This window comes from Notechis scutatus, chromosome 5 (assembly GCF_049901735.1).
Source record: "Notechis scutatus isolate UNSWTSFEM ecotype Mainland chromosome 5, rNotScu1.2, whole genome shotgun sequence".
NCBI classification, from domain to species: domain Eukaryota; kingdom Metazoa; phylum Chordata; class Lepidosauria; order Squamata; family Elapidae; genus Notechis; species Notechis scutatus.
In genome coordinates this window covers 2,188,172-2,208,581 of record NC_142013.1, presented here as the reverse complement: position 1 = coordinate 2,208,581, position 20,410 = coordinate 2,188,172, and the positions used below count along the sequence as shown (strand labels likewise).

Genomic DNA, 20,410 nt, shown 5'->3' with positions numbered 1-20,410 from the left:
GAACTTGGCGAATTCGTCCCGGGGCAAAGAGCGCTCCTCCGCAAAGGCCAGGAAGGTGGACTCCGGAGGCAGGTAGAGCAGAGCAGGGATGCGGTAAGTGAGGTCCCCCTCCTGGCGGAAGACGGTCACCTTCTCAGAGACCCCCAAAGTCTCGGCCATCTTTTCTGGAGGCGGGAAAATTCCAGGAAGGGGAAGAAAGAGACGTCAGATCACGCCGACATTTCTAAACCTTCAGCAATAGAACTTTCAGCTCGTCGGAATGCTCTGTTGACAGGGTTAAGGTAGGTGGACTTCAACTCCCAGAATTCACCACCAAGGGAATTCTGGGAGTTGAGGTCCACCCATCTTCGAGCCCCTGAGGTTGAGACATGTGAGGTTAGGCCAGGGGTGGGATTCTACCAGTTCGCACCTATTCACTAGAACCAGTTGTTACCATTCTAAGCAGTTCGGAGAACCGGTTGTTAGAAGAAATTACAGGGCTAATCCTGTAAGGAAGGCAGGAAGGAAACATTCTGGTGTTGCTTACAGAAACTGCCTCTCCGTTAACCCTTATTACATTCTGGGCAGGACTAGACTTCCTGTCTCAGGAACATCTCTGGAGTTTTTTTCCCTCCTTTGCTGGTACTTTGCTTGTGTGGAGTGACCATTCAAAGTTACAATGGCACTGACAAAAGTGACTTATGGCCATTTTCACACTTACGACTATTGCAGCATCCCCACAGTCACAAGAGGCCAGGCGAGGAGATGCGTGCCACGATGTGAGTGATATTGAGTTGGCCACACCCAGCCAATAACATGACCACCAAGCCATGCTCACCAACTAAGCCACGCCCACAGAACCAGTTGTTAAAAAATTTGAATCCCACCCCTGGGTTAGGCAAAGGTAGGCCCCTAAAAAACAAACAGGAGGAACAGGCGTTTCAATAGAAGAAAATACCTGCCTGGGTTTTATGCCCTCTGTTGGGTTTTGAATTTGAGCTTGTGTTCTGATTGGTTGGCAGACTCCCACGGGGCCATGCAGGGGTAACTTTGTAGGTTGTCCTTTGGCTCCTGTTCTGACCTAGGCTTCCTTCAAAAGCATAAAACACAACTTTAGTTCCGGAAAAACCTCTTTTATTTCCACGGCTGTGAATTACATTCATTCCCAGCCTGCAAGGCTTCACAAACAGGCTTCCAGGGGGATGTTGATAAACACCCACCTTATTGCGCTTGGAACGCGGCCAGAGAACAAATTGGCCAAGACGCAGGGCAAGGCCAAACTAGACACAGAGTCAAACGGAACTTTTCAACGCTTGAATCGACCAGGCGAACTAGTTGCTTCCTGCAAAAGCTCACATCCCGTTCGCTCCTCTTTTAAGGCCCTATGGGAGGGGCCAATCCTCTCCGAGGTGTGGCCTTACTCCTGAGTTGGCCCTGCTTTCTCAATTGTTCTTCTGGCAGCCCTGCGCATGCGCAGGATGGGAACCGGCTCCAGAAGCTCGCCCGCCTCACTGCTGTCCGAGCCCGAAGGCAGCTACTGACTGCCAGCCAGCCCTGGCCCCACCTCGGCCTCTGATGCAGAACCCTCCTCCGGGCCTTCCTCAGCCTCCACACCTGGCCCAGGTTCCTCCCCAACCTCCTCACTACTGTCAGACTCTCTGCTGCCAGCTCCGGGCCACAACAGGTCCCAGGCTTGGTTGACTCTTGCTGGGTGAAAGGGCTTTGGGCAATTCCTATTATGGCTCTGCCTGAAGGAGGTAGATCTTTGTAATGTAGAATAGACCGGCCCAGGCCTTAATAGCCCATTGACAAAGTTAGGGGGGGGGAGGAAGGGGCCGAGTTTCTGCCTCTCTTGAGTTTCTACTTCTCTTTGGGGAGAAATATTCTGCCTTTTTAACATACCCTAAAATATTTCGTTTTTCGAGAGAGAGGGGTGGGTTTTAACTTCCAACGAAGTCCACCTATCTGAAAGTTCCCAAGGTTGACAGACATCCGTCTTTTAATTTATCTCTTTCTGTTGCTCTTGTTAAGGCAGGTCCTTGCATTTCAGGGAAGCGTCTTCATCAGAAATATATATATATATATATATATATATATATATATATATATATATATATATATATATATATATATATATATATATATATATATATATATATATATATATATATATATATATATATATATATATATATATATATATATATATATATATATATATATATATATATATATATATATATATATATATATATATATATATATATATTTAATTTTCCAGCCTGGCAACCTTTTCGGGAAGGGCGTTTTTTTTCCACAATGGGCCTATTATCTATTGCTGCCAGCATTTGGGGCGCCTCCTTCCTGCTGTGTGTGTGTGTGGGGGGGGAGAGGAAGACGGGGAGGGGCCCATGAATGGCAGGTGTCTCTCTCTCTCCCTCTAAAGCAAGAATACCCTAAAATGCAGGGAGGGGAGGGTGGGTGGGGAAAGGGGAGCGATGGTGGGATAGGGAGGGGGGTGGGAGGGGAGAGCAGTGGCCTCCACCCCATGGAAGGAGGAGGGCAAGGCAGCTTTCTGCAATTGGGGGAGGGGGTCATGCTTGCGCCAGGACGCCCCTCCCCAGGGATTTTCCCCCCCTCCCCTCCCCCAGAATCCCATGTCCTCCAGGATTCCTTCTCGCCCCTTTCTCCCCGCCTCCCTTTCCCCCACAACTCCCCCTGACACTAACATAGACCTAGAATAACAAGAGTTGGAAGGGACCTTGAAGGTCATCTAGTCCAAACCCCCTCCCCCAAAAAGCAGGAGAGTCTATTCCAAATATTAGCCTCTCCCTAGGATCAAACTCACAGCCTCCTGATTGGGAGGCGAGAGAGCTCCACCTCTCCTGGGGTTCCTTGCCCCTCCCTCCGGAGCATTGCCCCTCCCCTCAATCCCCCTCCCCAGATTTCCCTTTCCCCCCTCCCTCTCTCCCCTGAATTCCCCCTTACCCCTCCCCAGGACTACCCCTCCCCCAAGATTCTCCCTTCCTCCTCCCTCCCCTCCCCTCCGGAGCATTGCCCCTCCCCTCAATCTCCCCTCCCCCTGAATCCCCCATACCCCTCCCCCAAGATTCTCCCTTCCTCCTCCTCCCTCCCCTCCCCCCCTCCCGGGCATTCCCCTCCCCATGACTCCTCCCTCCCCAGCACTCCTTCCCCCCCTTAGGGCATTCCCCTCCCTCGGGTTCCCTCCCCCCCGCATCCTTTCCTCCCACCTCCCCCCCTTGGGAATTCCTCCTCCCCCTCCTCCCCTTCTCCCCCCCCCTCATTTCCGCGCCCCTCACTCACCGCGCTGCGGATTCGGCGGCCGCTGCTGCTCGCGAGGATCTGCAACGCCGTAACTCCCCGGTTTTCTCCTCCTCCTCCTCCTCCTCCGTTCCTCAGCTCCTCCCCCGCCAGCCCTGCTCTACCGGGTGGAGGTGGCCCTCCTTCCCCCGGGGCCCCACCTACCGGCCCCAGCAACCGCGGAGTTACGGGACTGGGGGGGTGGGGTGGGGAGGGAGGAGGGATGGAGCCCGGCCGGGCGCCCGCGGGCGCCAGGTTCCTCTCGCAGCGCAGCGCCAAATGGCTTGTGTGTGTGTGCGTGTGCGTGTGCATGGCCACAGGGCTCGTGTGCAGTCCACGGTAGCAAAACCTCGGGCGTTGGATACCCCCTTATATGCCACGAATTTCGTCCCGTGGAAATTGCATCGGGTTTTTTGCAGCTGAGCTGCACGCAAAACGTCGGGACTCGGATAAGTTCTTATGCAAGACACGCGTCGTCTTTTTCGAACTAGCTGGGGACCCCTGTGCTGCGCTACGAACCTCTGTGGTCGGGCTTAGTTTTTGGGGGAGGAAAATAAAAATTCTGCCTGTGCCTACCAGCATCCATCGGTATTCATCTGGCTAGCGTCCTGTCAGTGTGCGAGAGTGGAGGGCTGTTTGGAAACTGAAAGAGTATTTGCTGTTTGAGCAAGGAGGAGACAGCATGAAGCCTGGGTGTGGCTTAGCTCAACTGTTCTGTACTAAAGCTGCTTGGTGCTGTGAAACTGAAACTGAAACTCCTCTGCTTGTGTTTTGCATTAGGAGCAGATTTCTTTCCAGGTGGGGAAGGGGGAGTAGAACTCCTTAGCATCAGAGCGTGTTAATAATAATAATAATAATAATAATAATAATAATAATAATAATAATAATAATAATAATAATAATAATAATAATAAATAAGGATAATAATAATAATAAGAATAAATAATAAGAATAAATAAGAATAAATAATAAATAATAAGAATAAATAATAAATAATAGAATAATAATAACAACAACATAGGAAATACTTATGCTCTGAAGGTCATTTGGAAAAATCCTTTCTTAGTGAGCACCTAGAAGCCAAGAGGAACCTATGGGCCAAATTTCAATTTTGTAGGCTTTACGGTTCTGGAGATTTTGTGATGATGCGTGAGGGGTATTTTGCTTTTATATATATATAGATAGATAAAGGCCTATAATTCTAATACAAAAAGGTTTTCCTGGGGAGCCGCGATGCGCTTCGTGAGAAGTACATTCTGCACAAGTGCACAGGTTGCATCATACACACATGTGCCAGATCGACGCATAGACACATGGGTGCATCGGAAGGGCACCCCTGTTGGCGAAAGTTGATGCCTTTCACACAATGTGGTCCTAAGAGAGAGAGAGCTTGCCTGCGGCCCCCTAGTGGTCACTCGAGGTGCTGCAGTACTGAGCCTGATATGAGCAGTCCTTTACTTACGACCCCAACTGAACCCAAATGTTTCTGTCATTAAGTGAGACGTTTGTAAAGTGAGCTTTGCCCCATTCTTACAACCTTTCTTGTTAAGTGAATCAGTGCAGTGATTAAGTTAGTAACACGGTCATTAAGTGAATCTTGCTTCCCTGTTGACTTTGCTCATCAGACGGTCGCAAAAGGGGATCAGGTGACCCCAGGGACAGGGCAACCGTCATAAATACGAGTCAGTTGCCAAGCATCCAAATTTTGATTACATGACCATGGGGGATGCTGCATTGGTCATAAGTGTGAAAAGCGGTCATGAGATACTTTTTCGCCGCTGTTGTAACTTGGGTCACCAAATGTTGTAGGTTGAGGACCTCCTGTGGATACCAGTTGCCAAGAGCTTGAATTCTGATCATGTGACCATGGGGATGGTGCCGCAATGGTCGTAAGCGCGAGGACCGGTCGTAAGTCACTACTTTTAATGCTGATGCCATTTTGAACCTGAACGAACAAAACTTGGAACTTTATTAACTATATCTTCCTTTTGACTGGAATATTCTTTAGGTGAGAGAAAAGGGGAGAAAAAGAGAGAAATGGGAAAATGATGGAGGGAGAGAATGAGAGAGGAAAGAGAAACAAATGAAAGAGAAATGAGAGAAGGGGAAGAGAGGGAAACAAATGAGAGAGAGAAGGGAGAGAGAGAGAAAGAAAAAGAAAAAGAGAGAGAGAGAAATGGCTCTTTTGCAGACTGCTGACTTAGATGACCATATCTGGAAACAGAGGGTGACAATTATTAACTAAATGTATTTGTTGATGACATGACCATAACCTTTCACAATGCAACACACGTGTCTTCTTTTATTAAGAGAAAACTTCACGCTTGGCCAATAAAGAATTCCAATTCAGAGAGATGTCTGGCTTAAATGTTGTCCCCAAAACTGGGCCTTAGCTTGGTGTCGAAGCCGATGAGTTACCAAACACACAAGGTGTGGTACAAGAACATACTTTTATTTTGGTATCAAGATATAAAGACCCTGGCTTTGAAAGCTGCCAAGGCCCCGATTACAACCTTACAGCAATTCTTTATAGTCAAAGGGTGGGTCCCATACACCCCGTGGGGAGTGCATCCCAAAGGACAGTGCCAGGAACCACTAAAGTAGTGCCAAAAGACTTAAGCTGGCCCTTTAAGAAAACCAACAAGCACCAGCTGAAAGGAAAACTCAGAGCAGCCTGCTGTTACAAAAGTAACAAAGCTGACCACAGAAACACTTAAGTAGAGCCATTAAGATAAGGGGAATCAGGCTAAAAGATAAAAAAAAATAAAAAAAAAAGAAAGAGGAAATGAAATGGCGGGGGAGGGTTTGTTGGGGGGGGTGTTTGGGGGGTGGTGGGTTTGTGGGTTTTGTTTGATGTTATATTTTTTTTGGTGGTTGTTTTTTTTTTGTTGGGGTTTTTTTTTTTGGGGGGGTGGGGTTTTTTGGGGGGGGGTGGTGGGGGGGTGGGGGGGGGGGGGGGGGGTTGTTTTTTTTTTTTTTGTTGTTTTTTTTGTTTGTTTTTTTTTTTTTTTTTTTTTTTTTTTTTTTTTTTTTTTTTTTTTTTTTTTTTTTTTTTTTTTTTATTTTTTTTTTTTTTTTTTTTTTTTTTTTTTTTTTTTTTTTTTTTTTTTTTTTTTTTTTTTTTTTTATTTTTTTTTTTTTTTTTTTCCTTCTTTAAATATTTTTTTTTTTTTAATTCCCCCCTCAAACCAAACTTTTTTTTTATATTTTTATACCCCTCTTTTGCCACAAATATGGAGCATATTTAGGAATCTACTGAAGAATTTAAATACAGGTAGTCCTTGACTTATGACCACAATTGAGCCCGACATTTCTGCTGCTCAGTGAGACACTTACCACAGGGTAACGCTGGGTGGCTTACTATTTTATGTGAAATAAGAGAATAGCAAACTTGCCCCATAGCAAAATTAAGCCTTGGGTATGCTTAGATCAGAGTTCGCCAATCTTTCTGGGTTGGTGGTCTGGAAAATTTATAAAATTATCAATTGGTACTTTTATTAATTATGCTTTTAAATTATGTTTGGCCCAACAATCAAACAGGGCGGGCACAAACTTCAACGGATAGTTAGGACTGCAAAACTGCTGTTACAATGTATTGTGGGGAGGGCACACCAAAGGACAGTGCCAGGAACCACTAAAGCAGTGCCCAAAGACTTAAGCCGGCCCTTTAAGAAAACCAAGAAGCACCAGCTGAAAGGAAAACTCAGAGCAGCCTGCTGTTACAAAAGTAACAAAGCTGACCACAGAAACACTTAAGTAGAGACATTAAGATAAGGGGAATCAGACTAAAAATAAAGTCACCAAGGTAAACCAATTGCAACCAGCCTGCCTTCCGTTGAGGACCTGTCTCCTGCAGGAGCCAAAAGGGGGGCTGAGGAATTATCTGCAGACCCCTCACATCCTGGACATCAACTGTTTTAATTTTTAATTTCTATAGGGCATTGCACACCAAAACAGCTAGGCACGAAGACAGCTTTTTCCTCTAGCACCGTCACTCTGCGGAGCACTTCATTCCCACAGCACTGTCTTATGCACTGGGACGATGGTCCCCAACGTTTTTGGCTTGGCGTGGGGAGGGGAGGGAGAGAGGGGATGGCGTTGTGTGAGTGGCAGATGCGGGTGCAAGCATGCAGAGTTCTGTGTGAGCGCAAACACCCTCTGCTCACGCGAATAGAACTTCTCATGAGAGTAAAGCTTCGCGCACCACCGAGTGGAGCTTCGCGCACACACGTGCTTGCCTGCTGCTTGCACACCCTAGTTCCAAACAGCCCACAGTCCGGTAGTGGGCCATGGCCCTAGGACAGGGGTGGGCAAACTACGGCCCGCGGCCACATCCGGCCCGTTGGTCTGTAAAATGCGGCCCGCCCCTGAAAAAAAATCGCTGCCATTGGTCTGTCCAATCCGGCCCGCCCCTGAAAAAAAAAAAGCTGGGCGTGGCGTAATTGCCCTGTGCCGCGTTGGCCCCCAAAGCTGCAAAACAGTGCGGAGCGATCTAGGGAGTAGGAAAGAAAAGAAATTTGCAAAGGCCTCGGCTGGGAGTTCGAAATCACCTTCGAGTGCAACCTCTCCGAAGGTGAGTCCCCGCCGATCCCCCTTTTTTTTCCGGGGCTTCCAGGCTTAAACTTTGCAAAGGCAAAGCTTGCAGGCTGGAGCGTCTTCCCGCCGAGGAGCGGAAGGGTTCCACCCGGCGGGCGGGCGGGCTGCTTGGAGCCACCTAAAGCTAGGCCGCTGCTGGTGGAGCCTTGCCCTGCCTTGGTGCCCCATTTCCCGGCTCGGCGGTCCTGCTCGGGCGGCACTTTAAAAGCCTGCTCCCAGCACCCGAGCAACTTCCCAGCAACCTTCGGCTTCGTTTTAACTCGCGGCGCTCGCGCCTGGCCCCGAGCCGCGCAGCGGGAGGAAGCCCGGCCGGCGGGCGGGCAGGCTGCTTGGAGGAGGCTCCGGGCTTCCCCTCTGCCAGGCGCGAGCGCCCGCGAGTTAAAACGAAGCCGAAGTTGCTGGGAAGTTGCTCCGTTTTCCAGGGCTTTGCAAAGGCAAAGTTTGCAGGCTGGAGCGTCTTCCCGCCGAGGAGCGGGAAGGTTCCGCCCGGCGGGCGGGCGGGCTGCTTAAACTTTGCTCGGGTGGCACTTTAAAAGCCTGCTCCCAGCACCCGAGCAGCTTCCCAGCAACTTTCGGCCGTTTTAACTTGCGGGCGCTCGCGCCTGGCCCCGAGCCGCGTGGCGGAAGGGAAGCCCGGCGGGCGGGTGGGCAGGCTGCTTGAGGAGGCTCGGGCTTCCCCTCCGCCAGGCGCGGCGCCCGCGAGTTAAAACGAAGCCGAAAGTTGCTGGGAAGTTGCTCCGTTTTCCAGGGCTTTGCAAAGGCAAAGTTTGCAGGCTGGAGCGTCTTCCCGCCGAGGAGTGGGAAGGTTCCGCCCAGTGGGCGGGCGGGCTGCTTAAACTTTGCTCGGGTGGCACTTTAAAAGCCTGCTTCCAGCACCGAGCAACTTCCCAGCAACTTTTGGCTTCGCTTTTAACTCGCGGGCTCTCGCGCCTGGCCCCGAGCCGTGCCGCGGAGGGGAAGCCCGGCGGGCGGGCGGGCAGGCGGGCTGCTTGGAGGAGGCGACCAGGCGGCGCTCGGCCTTCCCCTCCGCCATGCGGCTCGGGCGAGGCACGAGTGCCTGCGAGTTAAAACGAAGCCGAAAGTTGCTGGGAAGTTGGTCGGTTTTCCAGGGCTTTGCAAAGGCAAAGTTTGCAGGCTGGGCGTCTTCCCGCCGAGGAGCGGGAAGGGTTCCGCCCGATGGGTGGGCGGGCTGCTTGGAGCGGGCTGCCGTGCGGCTCGGGCGAGGCACGGCGCCAGCGAGTTAAAACGAAGCCGAAAGTTGCTGGGAAGTTGCTCGGGTGCTGGGAGCAGGCTTTTAAAGTGCCACCCGAGCAAAGTTTAAGTAGCCCGCCCGCCCGCTGGGTGGAACCCTTCCCGCTCCTCGGCGGGAAGACGCTCCAGCCTGCAAACTTTGCCTTTGCAAAGCCCTGGAAAACGGAGCAACTTCCCAGCAACTTTCGGCTTCGCTTTAACTCGTGGGCGCCGCGCTGGCGAAGAAGCCCGGAGCCTCCTCCAAGCAGCCTGCCCGCCCGCCGCCGGCTTCCCTTCCACCGTGCACCTCGGGGCCAGGCGTGAGCGCCAGCGAGTTAAAAGGAAGCCGAAAGTTGCTGGGAAGTTGCTTTCGGTTTCCGGGCTTCCAGGCTTAAACTTTGCTCGGGCGGCACTTTAAAAGCCTGCTCCCAGCACCCGAGCAACTTCCCAGCAACTTTGGCTTCCTTTTAACTCGCGGGCGCTGCGCCTAGGCCCCGAGCTGCGCGGCAGAGGGGAACCCGGTGGGCGGGCAGGCTGCTTGGAGGAGGCGACCCGGCGGTGCTCCGGCAGCAGCAAGAGGCAGTTGCACCCGGCTCCGCTCATGTGTCCGGCTGGGGCTGTCAGGAGTTGCTACCGCCGGCGCAGCTCCGTGCGGCTCCAGTCCCGCGTTGCCTTGGGAAGGAAAAGGCAAAACCAGGAGCCGCTGAGCCTGAGCCTCCGGTGCCGCTGCTCCCGTTGCAAAGCACTGCTGCGGCTCTTCCTTTTGCCTTTCGCTTCCCGAGGCAACGCGGGACTGGAGCTGCGCGGAGCCGCGCCGGCGGTAGCAACTCCTGACTCAGAGGGCCTCCGAGGGGAGGGGAGCCTCCGAGGGGAGGGGAAGGAGGAGAAGAGGGGGAAGGGGGCGATTCCCAAAAATCTTGTGCTGACCCGGCCCGTCTGTCAAATTTTAAGTCAATGCGGCCCCCGAGCCAAAAAGTTTGCCCACCCCTGCCCTAGGATATCAAACCATATAGTAAGAGCTTTATTACTGTTAGCCTTCTCATCTTTCCTATTACCTGTTCCTTTAGCATCTCTTTATGACGATCAAGGAGAGAAGCAACCTGGAACTCAGGAGGTCATTTCCTGACCGTGAGAGAAGAATTAATCAGTGGAACTGCTTGCCACCAGAAGTTGTGAATGCTCCAACACTGGAGGTGTTCAAGAAGAGATTGGACAACCATTCGTCTGAAATGATATAGGATCTCCTGCATGAGCAGGGGGCTGGACTAGAAGACCTCTGAGGGCCTTTCCAACTCTGTGATTCTGTTATCATTAAAAGCCAGCATCTTAACACACAAGATGTGACACGAGGAAGAGCCTGTAGGACCTTCCCAGTCGGTTGCCAAGCACAGAACCACCCTTTACAGAGCTCCTTCGTTGAGGCGGATGTGCCGTCGGACGGACCGTCCCTCACATTTTCACGTTTCTCAGGAGCTCATCGTGGGTGAAGAGGCAAAATGCGACGTCCTCGTATGCCTTGTGCTCTCCGCACTCAAACAAACAACCGAAGGCAAGTGGTTCCCCGTCTTCACAAACAGCCAAATCCGAGTACCCGCTGGGTCCTTTATTTAGGATCCAAGGGGACGTCCACCTGCTCCGCTCCGTCGGGGAAGGGTTCAGGTAGATCCCCAGATCCATCCGCTTCTTCTTGCTGGTGGGATGGGAGAACATCAACCATGACTTGGGACAGCTGGGCGAAGCAGACGATGGAGACGCCTCCGTCTCAGCGGTTGACGCGTCGGGGTCCTTCTTTGGGCCCGGATCCGAGGGGAAGAAACTCACAACGCTTCCTTGACACCCCGAAGGCAGTTCACACAACTGTTTGCAAACGGCGTGGTCTGGAAAACGGCATCCGTTGTCCGCACTGTAGGCCTCGGCTCGGAATTGGTGCAAACTTCGGGCGTTACAATATAACACCTGCCTGTCGTCCTCGCCGGTCACTTCGGCCATCTGGCACTCGGTGGTCTTCAGGGCTTTGAGGGGCTCACTCCGGGCCCAGGTTCGCCCGCCGTCGTCGCTGTAGAAGCTGAAGCAATGGGGTTTGATCCACCACGGGAAGGAGTACCCCAACCATGACTTGTGGACGTAGTAGGCATAAGCTGGGATCACCAGGCGCCCCGAACTCAGCTGCACTCCGTGGCCTGGTCCCACGGCAAAGGTCGCCCATTTCTGCGCCTCATCGTCGCCCATCACCTGTTCGGTCAGGTCGGTCATCGAGCTCCAGTGGCGGCTGCCGTCTTCGCTGGAGACGTAGCCCAGTCGGACAGCATTTCTCCTCGTCCTAATCTGATGCTGTTCCGAAATGCCGTCCCTGACGCAGATGAAGAAGAGGAAGATGACGTCATTCTTCTTGTCGTAAACCGGGCACGGGTTCATGGTGCGATGATTGGGCAGCCCAGCTGTCTTCAGGCGGATGGAAGGACCCCACTAGGACAAAATAAGGGTCAAAATTAGGGGTGGGCTGCTACCGGTTCGCAGCGGTTCAGGTGAACTGGTTTGTTAATCTTATGGCCAGTTCGGTGAACCGGCAAATCCCACCCTCGGCTGGCCCCACCCACTCCTCCCAGGAGTCCCCACACAGCACGTTTTGGATCGCAGGTAAGTGCAGGGCCATGTGGAGGCTTGTGGAGGGCGAAAAATGGGCCTCCTGGAATTTCCAGAAGGCTGGAAACAGCCTCCAGAGCAGGGGTCGCCCACCTTTTGGACCTCAGGGACCACCAAACTCATCATTTTAAATCCCGCGGATCAGAGACCCTGGGAAAATCCCCCCAAAAGTCTGCAGGAAAATTCCCCACCCCGTTTTCCTGCTGATCGATCGTTCTTTATTTGGGATCGCAGGATACCGTCTCCAGCTGCATTCTCAGGGGGAGAAAGAGAGAGAGAGAGAGACTTTTGGCTTCATGCAAGGAAAGCAGCAGAAGCCGCAGAAGTCTTTTCTTTCTCTCCCCCAAACTCCACCAGAAATGAGCCCCTTGGAGCAGGAGGCCTTGCAGGGTCCCAAAGACTCATTTCTGGTGGAGTTTCGGGGAGAGAAAGAAAGACTTTGGCTGCTTTCCTTGCGTGCAGCCAAAAGCAGAAGAAGGAAGAAGCGGAAAGAAGCAGCCCGGTGGCCAGGCCAGGCGTGTGGGGTGAGTGGGGCAAGTTCCCCCCCCCTCCGCCCTTTCCCCCCCTCCCCTTACTACCTGGTGTGCACAATGCAAGCGACGCAAGCCTTGTGTTCCCACGGGCCATGTGGGCGGCGCAGCCTTGTGTTCCCGCGCAGCCTGGATTAATTGCTTTGGGGGGGACATTTCTCTGCAGACCACCAAAATTTTCTCGTGGACCACCAGTGGTCCCCCGGCCCACTGGCTGGCGACCCCTGCTCCAGAAAGCCTCCGGAGCCCGGGAGGATGAAAATGCACCCCCATGGCCCGTTTTCGTAACCAGAGTGGTGCAGGAGGCCAACTAGGCCACGCCCACCCAGCATCTGGGCAGAGAACTGGTTGTTAAACTATTTGAAGCCCACCCCTGGTCAAAATAAGTCTGAATTAAGAACTGGGTATGTCTGGACTACCGGAGAAATTAGGGGCGATCTTCCAAGATCTAAGGGGCTGCTACAAAGAAGAAGGGATGTGTGTCAACTTATTCCCCAAAGCATCTGAAGGCAGGACAAGAAGCAACGGATGATGGAAGCTGTTCAAGGAGAGATCCAACCTAGAAATAAGGAGAAATTTCCTGACAGAACAATTAACCCAGTGGAACAGCTTGCCACTAGAAGTTGTGGGTGCTCCATCCCTGGAGGATTTTAAGAAGAGACTGGACAGCCAGTTGTCTGAAATGGGAGACTGTTTCCTGCACTGAACAGGGGGTTAGACTAGAAGACCTCCAAGGTCCCTTTCAACTCTGTTATTCTCTATTCTTGGAAAGTCCATTGATATGGGCTTCTAAATCTAGAACCCTTAGACCCCAAGGAGAAGTTTCAGGGGGTGGAGGAAAAAGGGGGTCACCACTTTTATTTCCGTATATGTTTCTATCCCCTATTCGTTGTTACTAAATATAGGTAAGTTCTCAACGTGCGACCAACATTTTTGTTGTTAAGCGAGACGTTTATTAAGTGAGGTTTGCCCCATTTTGCGGTCCTTTCTTGCCGCCGTTAAGTGAATCACTGCAGTTGTTAACTTAGTAACATGGTTACTAAGCGAACCGGGCTTCCCCTCCGTGGAGTTTGCTTGTCCATGGGGGGACGCCTTTCACTTAACAACTGCGGTGATTTGCTTAATGAAGCTAAAACGGGGCAACGCTCACTGAATAACTGTCTTGCTTAGTAACGGAAATTCTGGCCTCTATTGTGGCCGTTAAGTCAAGGACTGCCGATGACAACTGCCCATGTTAAGGATATAAACAAAGAAATTAAATTATACAATGAGGTGCTGAACATGAATCTGTGGATGAACATGTGAAGAAATAGAGGAAAAACATTCGTGTTTAATGATGCTTCTTTTACAGAATGTGATTATATGCAAGTTGTGTTTTTGCTGTTGTAAGGCTAAGCAACCTGAAGTAAAACGTAAGACGTTTAGTAAGCAGGAAGTTAGGCTTACGTTGCGAGAGCCTGATGGAAATTCTCAGGTGTAAATTATTTACAAAAGAAAAAAACGGTGGAATTGTTCTAAGTAAACTTTGGTTATTACACCTGAGAGTAAATATAAAGAGCCGAACTGAAGCCATTTTGTGCCTGCAGTTTGAACTTTTACAGCTCAGAACAGTTATGAAATGTGTTTTCTGCTAGGAATAATATTGCAACACTCTGTACTTGGCATGAAGTTAGAGGTATGTGCTGGGGTGCTCTGTCATTTATAAGTGTCACATTAAAAGATATTAATGTTTCCTTATAATCCTCTGGAATTTGATGTTGAAAGTGGCCCATGAGAGGTTGGAACCTTTTATGAAAATGTTGTATAACATCCGTATATGGAAACAGGACGTATTCTGTAACCATGTGATTTGCTAAACCTACAAAGAGTGATAAAAGGGCACAAAAAGATCAGCGGATGTCCTCTTCCCTCATTGGAGGATTTGTACAACATGGGATGTAGAAGGAAGGTACAAAAGATCTTGAGAGACCTTCGCATCCAGGCCACCCGATGTTTGAGATCCTACCATCAGGAAGACGATATAGAGTGCTGAAAGCCAAGACAAGTAGATTTCAACATAGCTTTTACCCAAGTGCTGTGATCAGGTTAAATGCAGAGTTATGAATCTGGTGGTCTTAACATATATATATCCTGGTTGTATAGTTTTTAATTGTTAATTGTTTTAATTTGTTTTATATTGTTATTTGTATGCATCTTTGGTGTTGTTTAGTTGTATGTTGCGAAAGAGCACCTTATTTCGTTGTTCTCAGGTTCCTGAGCACAATGACAATAAATTTATCTTATCATTTTATCTTATCTTATCTTATCTTATCTTATCTTCTTATCTTAAACCTATATAAGCTGTATTCACTAAATGGACGTGTCTCCTTCCTCCTAGAAAACGTTGTTTTTCTGGAGTAGAGGGGTCCATACGGCAGTATTTTCCCTAACAAAGCATCCTATGGATCAGATTATCAAAAGTCTGTTGATTCATTTTTATGTACTTCTCACAGATGCCTTCTCTGTAGAGAAGCTTGTCATGTTTTGTTTTGTTTTGATGCTAGCAGAGCGAAGTGCTAGAAGCGGTTATATTTTTAATTTTGGAGGCTAACGCGGCAGGAATGTGTGTGCTGTTTATTTTTAGCTGAACTTGAAACACAACTCCACACCCACCAGTGGCAGAATATTTGTGTCCTGCACACTCGGCTCAAAGGGAAGGTTACCATCAGGGGTGGGGGTTCAAAAAATTTCAGCAACCGGTTCCTCTGCCCGGTTCTCTGTTGTAACTTTGAATGGTCACTAAATGAATGGTTGTAAGTCGAAGACTACCTGTGCAGATTCCAGCTGGAGGAGACAGTCCCTAAGGTATGAAACCAGGAGACAAGTGAGTTCTAGTCTTTGGAAGCCTTAGGAGTGAAAGCTGGCTGGGTGACTTTGGGCCAATCACCAGGAGACGGTGAGTTCTAGTCCCGCCTCAAGGCATGAAAGACAGCTGGGTGACTTTGGGCAAATCACCAGGAGATGGTGAGTTCTAGTTCTGCCTTAAGGAATGAAAGCCAGCTGGGTTATTTTGGGCCAATCACTAGGAGACTGGTGAATGGTCCAAAAATCACCCAGCTGGCTTTAATTCTAAAAGTAGAACTACAACTCACCTTCTCCTGGTGATTAGTTCAAAGTCACCCAGCTGGCTTTCATGGCTAAGGCAGGACTAGAACTCAGTCTCCTAACTTAGCAACTGCAACGATTCCCTTAACAACTGTGGCCAGAAAGGTTGTAAAAACAGGGCAAAACTCACTTAAATGTTTCCCGCCAGTGGCCCGTAGAGCTGGCGGTAGACTCGGACAGTGAGGAGGTTGGGGAGGAACCTGGGCCAGTCCTGGGGTCTGGGGAAGGCTCTGACGAGGGCTCTGCGTTGGAGGCAGAGACGGGGCCAGGGCCGTCCGACAGTTATCAGCTGCCTTCGAAGTCGGAGATCAGTGGGGCAGAAGAACAGCTGGAGCCTGTTCCCAATGGGCGCATGCACAGAGCTGCCAGAAGAGGGGAACAACTAAGGAACAACGGTCGAGGACACCTGTATAGATTTAGAAGATCATGGCTACCTTTTGGGCTGCAGGGTTACCTTAACGGACAGGCCCTCCTTGAGTCCGCATCGCATCACCAAGCCCTTGGCGTGTTCGTCGCGGGGTGAGGAGCGTTCCTCCACAAAAGCCAGGAAAATGGTCTCCGCAGGCCGGTAGATCAGGGCAGGGATGCGGTAAGTGACGTCCCTATTCCTTGTGAAGAGGTGCCACTTCACAGAGTCCCTTGGAATGTCAGCCATCTTCTCTGGAGACCAGAACGTTCCTGGACGAAGAAAAAGTCATAGGTGTGAGAATCGGACATAAGTTATTTTTTGTTTGGTCTCTTGGTAACTTTGAAGAGTCACCGAACGAACTGGTTATAAATGAAGGATTCCCTGAACCCCTGAAAGATATTATAAACGATCGATGCTTGTGATTTTTATTTATTTTTTAAAATCTAAATGCAAAATCACAAGACAAGACTTATGCAGGACAGCTCGAAGCATGGAAGCAAAGAGTTGGGAGAAAATCTCTGGTCATGTTCAGTGAATAAATCTGGGGTGGTTTTAGAGCAGTTTTCTAAAGTTGGCAACTTTAAAATGGGTGGATTTAAAACTCCCAGAAATCCCCAGCCAGCATGTATGTGCCAACTCCCAGAAATCCCCAGCCAAAATGGATGGACTTTGACTCCCAGAATGCCCCAGCCAACATGTATGTGCCAACTCCCAGAAATCCCCAGCCAAAATGGATGACTTCAACTCCCAGAATGCCCCAGCCAACATGTATGTGCCAACTCCCAAAAATCCCCAGCCAAAATGGATGGACTTTGACTCCCAGAATTCCCCAACCAGCATGTGTGGTCTTCAACTCCTAGAATCCCTCAGCCCAAATGAACAAATTCCCAGAATTCCCCAGCCAAAATAGCTGGGCTGTAACGCCCAGAATCCCCTAGCCAGCATGGATAGACTTCAACTCCCAGAGTTCCCCTAGCCAACACATATAGAATAGTTTATTGGCCAAGTGTGATCAGACACACAAGGAATTTGTCTCTGGTGCACAGATTCCCAGTGTACATACAAACAACAAAGGGATAAGTCATAGATCCTAAATCTTAACAATGCAATCATAAATCGTAAGATACAATCAGAGTGGATAAATCATAATATATCCATAGGAGAAGGTAGTAGGGAAGATGAGAAGAGGAAAAAAAATGAGAATAGCAATGTCTGTCTGACAGTTCTCAGCTTCCTTCCGAGTCGGAGATCAGTGGGGCAGAAGAACAGCTGGAGCCTGTTCCCAGTGTGCGCATGCACAGAGCTGCCAGGAGAAGGGAACGGTTAAGGAACAAGGGTCGACTTGGAAGTAAAGGCTCAGTTGGACGGGGAATGGCCCCTCCCATAGGGAATAAAAGAGGAACGAAAGGGGAGTGTGGTTTGCAGGAGACAATTAGTTCAATTCATTAGGGTGAAGATCTGTTCCTGATTCCTTGCCAAGTAATTGTCTGCTACAGTGTGGCGTTTGAAAGATATTGGCCTGGCAACTCTCCCAGCCTGATAAAGGTCTGTAGTTGTAAATCCCTCTTGAAAGATTGTTTTGCTGGAACTTTGCTGGATGTGAATGAGAGGAATTCACCTTAGCCTAAATAAAAGGGGTTTTGTCTGGACGAGGAGTCGGCTTTGTGATTTTGGGAAGCCCAGGTCAGACTACAACACGGCCCACCCGAGCTTTGTTTTTGCTGGCAGAGCCGCTGGCTGTTTCCAGGATTTCAGATCTAAGCACCCCGCAGTTGAGATTGACACCCCTGTTCTATAGTGACATCCTGCAGGGAAGCAGTTGAAACAGTTGATGTCCAGGACGCGAGGGCTCTGCAGATATTTTCACAGCCCTCTTTCTGGCTCATGCAGTACATAGTACTTAGATCCTCAACGGAAGACAGGAGGTTGCAATTGTGTTTTTTCTTTTTTCTTTCCCTGCAGTCCTATCGTTGGAACTCTTTCCCTGCCTTTTTTTTGATTGCTGTGCCAAACCCGATGGTTTATTTAGGTGCAAATGACAGGCTCGATAATTCCTCTGTGGAACTGTATATCAACAGCTTGAGCTTTTGCCGCTGGTGCAGAAAGAACATTCTTTGTGGTGCTTCTTTTTAAGGATGGTGTTGATGTTCGGTGTCCATTTTAAGTCTCGAGATATTATAGGATCTCCTAAACATTTGAAGGTCTCTGCTGTTGATTAAGTGTTGTTTATGTGAATGTTCTTTCTGCGCCAACTCAGAAAGTTCAAACTGCCCAAGGAGCTGCTGATCCAGTTCTACAGAGGAATGATGGAGTCTGTCATCTGCACCTCTATCACTGTCTGGTTCGGTTCTGCAACCCAACAAGACAGACACAGACTCCAGAGAGGAATTAGGACTGCAGAAAAAAACAATGGCTGCCAACCTGCCTTCCATGGAGGACCTGTATCCTGCATGAGTCAAAAAGAGGTCTGGGAAAATATCTACAGACCCCTCACATTCCAAACATAAACTGTTTCAACTCCTAGCCTCAAAACGACGCTATAGAGCCCTGCACACCAGAACAACTAGACACAAGGGGAGTTTTTCCCCCAACGCCATCACTCTGCCAAACAAATAATTCCCTCAACATTGTCCAACTATTTACAAAGTCTGCACTACTATTACTATTCATCTTCTCATCACTCCTTATCACCCATCCCTTCCCACTTGTGACTGTGTGACTGTAACTTTGTCGCTTGTATCCTAATGATTTATATTGACTGTTTCCTAGTATGATTTGATGGCTTATTGCACCCTATGACTATCATTAAGTGTTGTACCTGATGATTCTTGGCTCTTGACGAAAGTGTCTTTTCTGTTATGTACACTGAAAGCATTTGCACCAAGACACATTCCTTGTGTGTCCAATCACACTTGGCCAATAAAAGGATGCTGTCTGTCTGCCTGTCTGTCTAGCGTTGTGGTAGAATAGGAGGGTTTCATCTAAAATCTACTGCCATCTGGATGGATAGAAATAGAATACCTATTAAAGAAATAGATTAGTAAGCCTTACAATACAAGTTAATAGATTGATATAGAATACAATATAAAATATATAACCATTGGATGAATGTATAAGATTAAATCATAATGAAAATTAGAGTATCTCGTATAAAATGATGGAAAAATAGTTAAATGAATGTTTAATAATTGATATTATATAAGCACAAGCTAGACCGATAAGGTGAGAATTTATATAACTTCTGAGTAATGGTAAAGAAAAGGATAGCACAAAAGATTGTAACCAACTGACACACTGTATGTATATAATTGAAAGAGGGTTTTATGTTTTTATGTTTTGTTCGTATGTTTGTTGTAAAAAATAAAAACTCTTTGTTAAAAAAAAAAGAAATAGAATACCTATTAATATAAGATTTGTGCTAATAAGATTTAGAATAGAGGTAGAAGTTAGAAAGAGGGAAAATACCGGTACGTATATTCTTATATAACATTTTAAAATCAGTATGTAGATGAATAGATCAGAAGTTGAAAGATTATGGTAATTATTAGTAACTTATGATTATCGCTAAGTGTTATATCTTATGATTCTTGATTAATGTATTTTATTTTTTCTTTATGTACACTGAGAGCTTTTGCACCAAAGACAAATTCCTTGTGTGTCCAATCCCACTTGGCCAATAAAGAATTCTATTCTATTCTATTCTATTAAATAGTGTTATTATGGTTATTACTAATGTGTATTAAAATGTTGAATAATTAAAACAATGAAGGATTATATACAAGGTGGAGCAAATACTACAATGCTAACAACTTTAATCATAATATTTATAATGTTACTATAATGATATGAGTTTGATTAATGTAATTTATACAATACAATAATAATAATGATAATAATAAAATCTTTAGTGAGATTCACAGCCTTTGGGGCTGGTTGGTAGCTCAACAGATCGAGTCCTAACCAAGGACCTCCTCCTCCTCCTCCCCCACCCCTCCCTCTTCCTCTTCTTCCTCCTCCTCCTCATTAGTACTAGTAATAGTATTACATTTTCCTCTGTAGGGATCTCTTCGTTTCTCCCCACTGTTGTGCAAACACAATTCCAGCTGCTGTTAATCCGGGTAAAAATTAGACAAGGTTTAAAAGTAGATCGCTGGGTGGTGCTAGGTCTGTCAACCTCCAGCCTTGCCTTGCCATGCCAGGGTCTCCTCCGGACCCCCTTCCCACTTGGGGGGTGGGGAGGAAGCCCACCAACCCACCCTTTTGGGGTGTTACTCACCGCCCAGCGGAGCCCTCGGAGCAAAAGGCGACCCTTGCAAGCAAGAAAGCCCAAGGAAGCGGACTTTGCAACACGGAGCAACAAGAGGGGCCGGGAGTAGTCTCGGTTCGGGACGCCCCCCACCCTCGCCGAGGCTTGCTTCCAATTGCGGAGGGTCCAACACGGACCTCCAACCAGGCTGGAGAGTTGCAAAGGCTGCCCAAGTCACGAGGTGCTCGCGGGCGCCACCGGCTAGGGAGAACCGATCGGGTTGCAGAAGGTCGAGCCTTTCCTCGGAGCGCC

At 48.7% G+C, this 20,410-nt stretch overlaps 3 protein-coding genes across 8 annotated transcripts in view; all 3 read right to left on the bottom strand.

The window, feature by feature from the left end:
* The window catches only part of LOC113431200 (sialidase-3-like), a 24,736-nt gene extending 21,292 nt beyond the window's left edge, over window positions 1-3,444 (bottom strand). The window contains exon 1 of the mRNA XM_087965973.1: window positions 3,304-3,444. The gene's annotated coding sequence lies outside the window, so the exon portion shown is untranslated. The remainder of the gene's footprint in view (window positions 1-3,303) is intronic.
* The window catches only part of LOC113430673 (sialidase-3-like), a 21,406-nt gene extending 5,449 nt beyond the window's left edge, over window positions 1-15,957 (bottom strand). Inside the window, exons 1-3 of one of the 5 annotated variants that reach the window (XM_087965965.1) lie at window positions 3,304-3,602; window positions 938-1,069; window positions 1-164 (exon numbers count right to left, since the gene is read on the bottom strand). The exon at window positions 1-164 is cut by the window's left edge and continues 42 nt beyond it. In XM_087965965.1, coding sequence (XP_087822091.1) covers window positions 1-159 — 159 coding nt within the window. In that variant the 5' untranslated portion in view covers window positions 160-164; window positions 938-1,069; window positions 3,304-3,602. Of the gene's footprint in view, window positions 165-937; window positions 1,070-3,303; window positions 3,603-15,897 lie in introns of those variants that run through there. The other 4 variants (XM_087965968.1, XM_087965967.1, XM_087965964.1 and 1 more) reach the window with 4 other exon arrangements.
* On the bottom strand, window positions 10,103-20,410 carry LOC113429136 (sialidase-3-like). Of its 2 annotated transcripts, none has more exons than XM_026691657.2 (3): window positions 20,129-20,410; window positions 15,898-16,121; window positions 10,103-11,592 (listed from the first exon to the last, which is right to left on the bottom strand). In XM_026691657.2, exons 2-3 carry the CDS (start codon window positions 16,096-16,098, stop codon window positions 10,576-10,578), a joined length of 1,218 nt encoding a protein of 405 aa, XP_026547442.1. In that variant the 5' UTR covers window positions 16,099-16,121; window positions 20,129-20,410; the 3' UTR covers window positions 10,103-10,575. The 2 variants fall into 2 exon arrangements, with proteins under 2 accessions (XP_026547442.1, XP_087822089.1); XM_087965963.1 differs by having other exon boundaries at window positions 10,117-11,592; window positions 15,898-16,117; window positions 20,141-20,341.

Coding starts and splice junctions, on each gene's coding strand:
- LOC113429136 (XM_026691657.2), bottom strand. CDS start 16,098: ATGGCTGACATTCCAAGGGACTCTGTGAAGTGGCACCTCTTCACAAGG. Junction 11,593..15,897: donor AGGAGGGCCTGTCCGTTAAG/GTAACCCTGCAG, acceptor ATTTTGTCCTAG/TGGGGTCCTTCCATCCGCCT.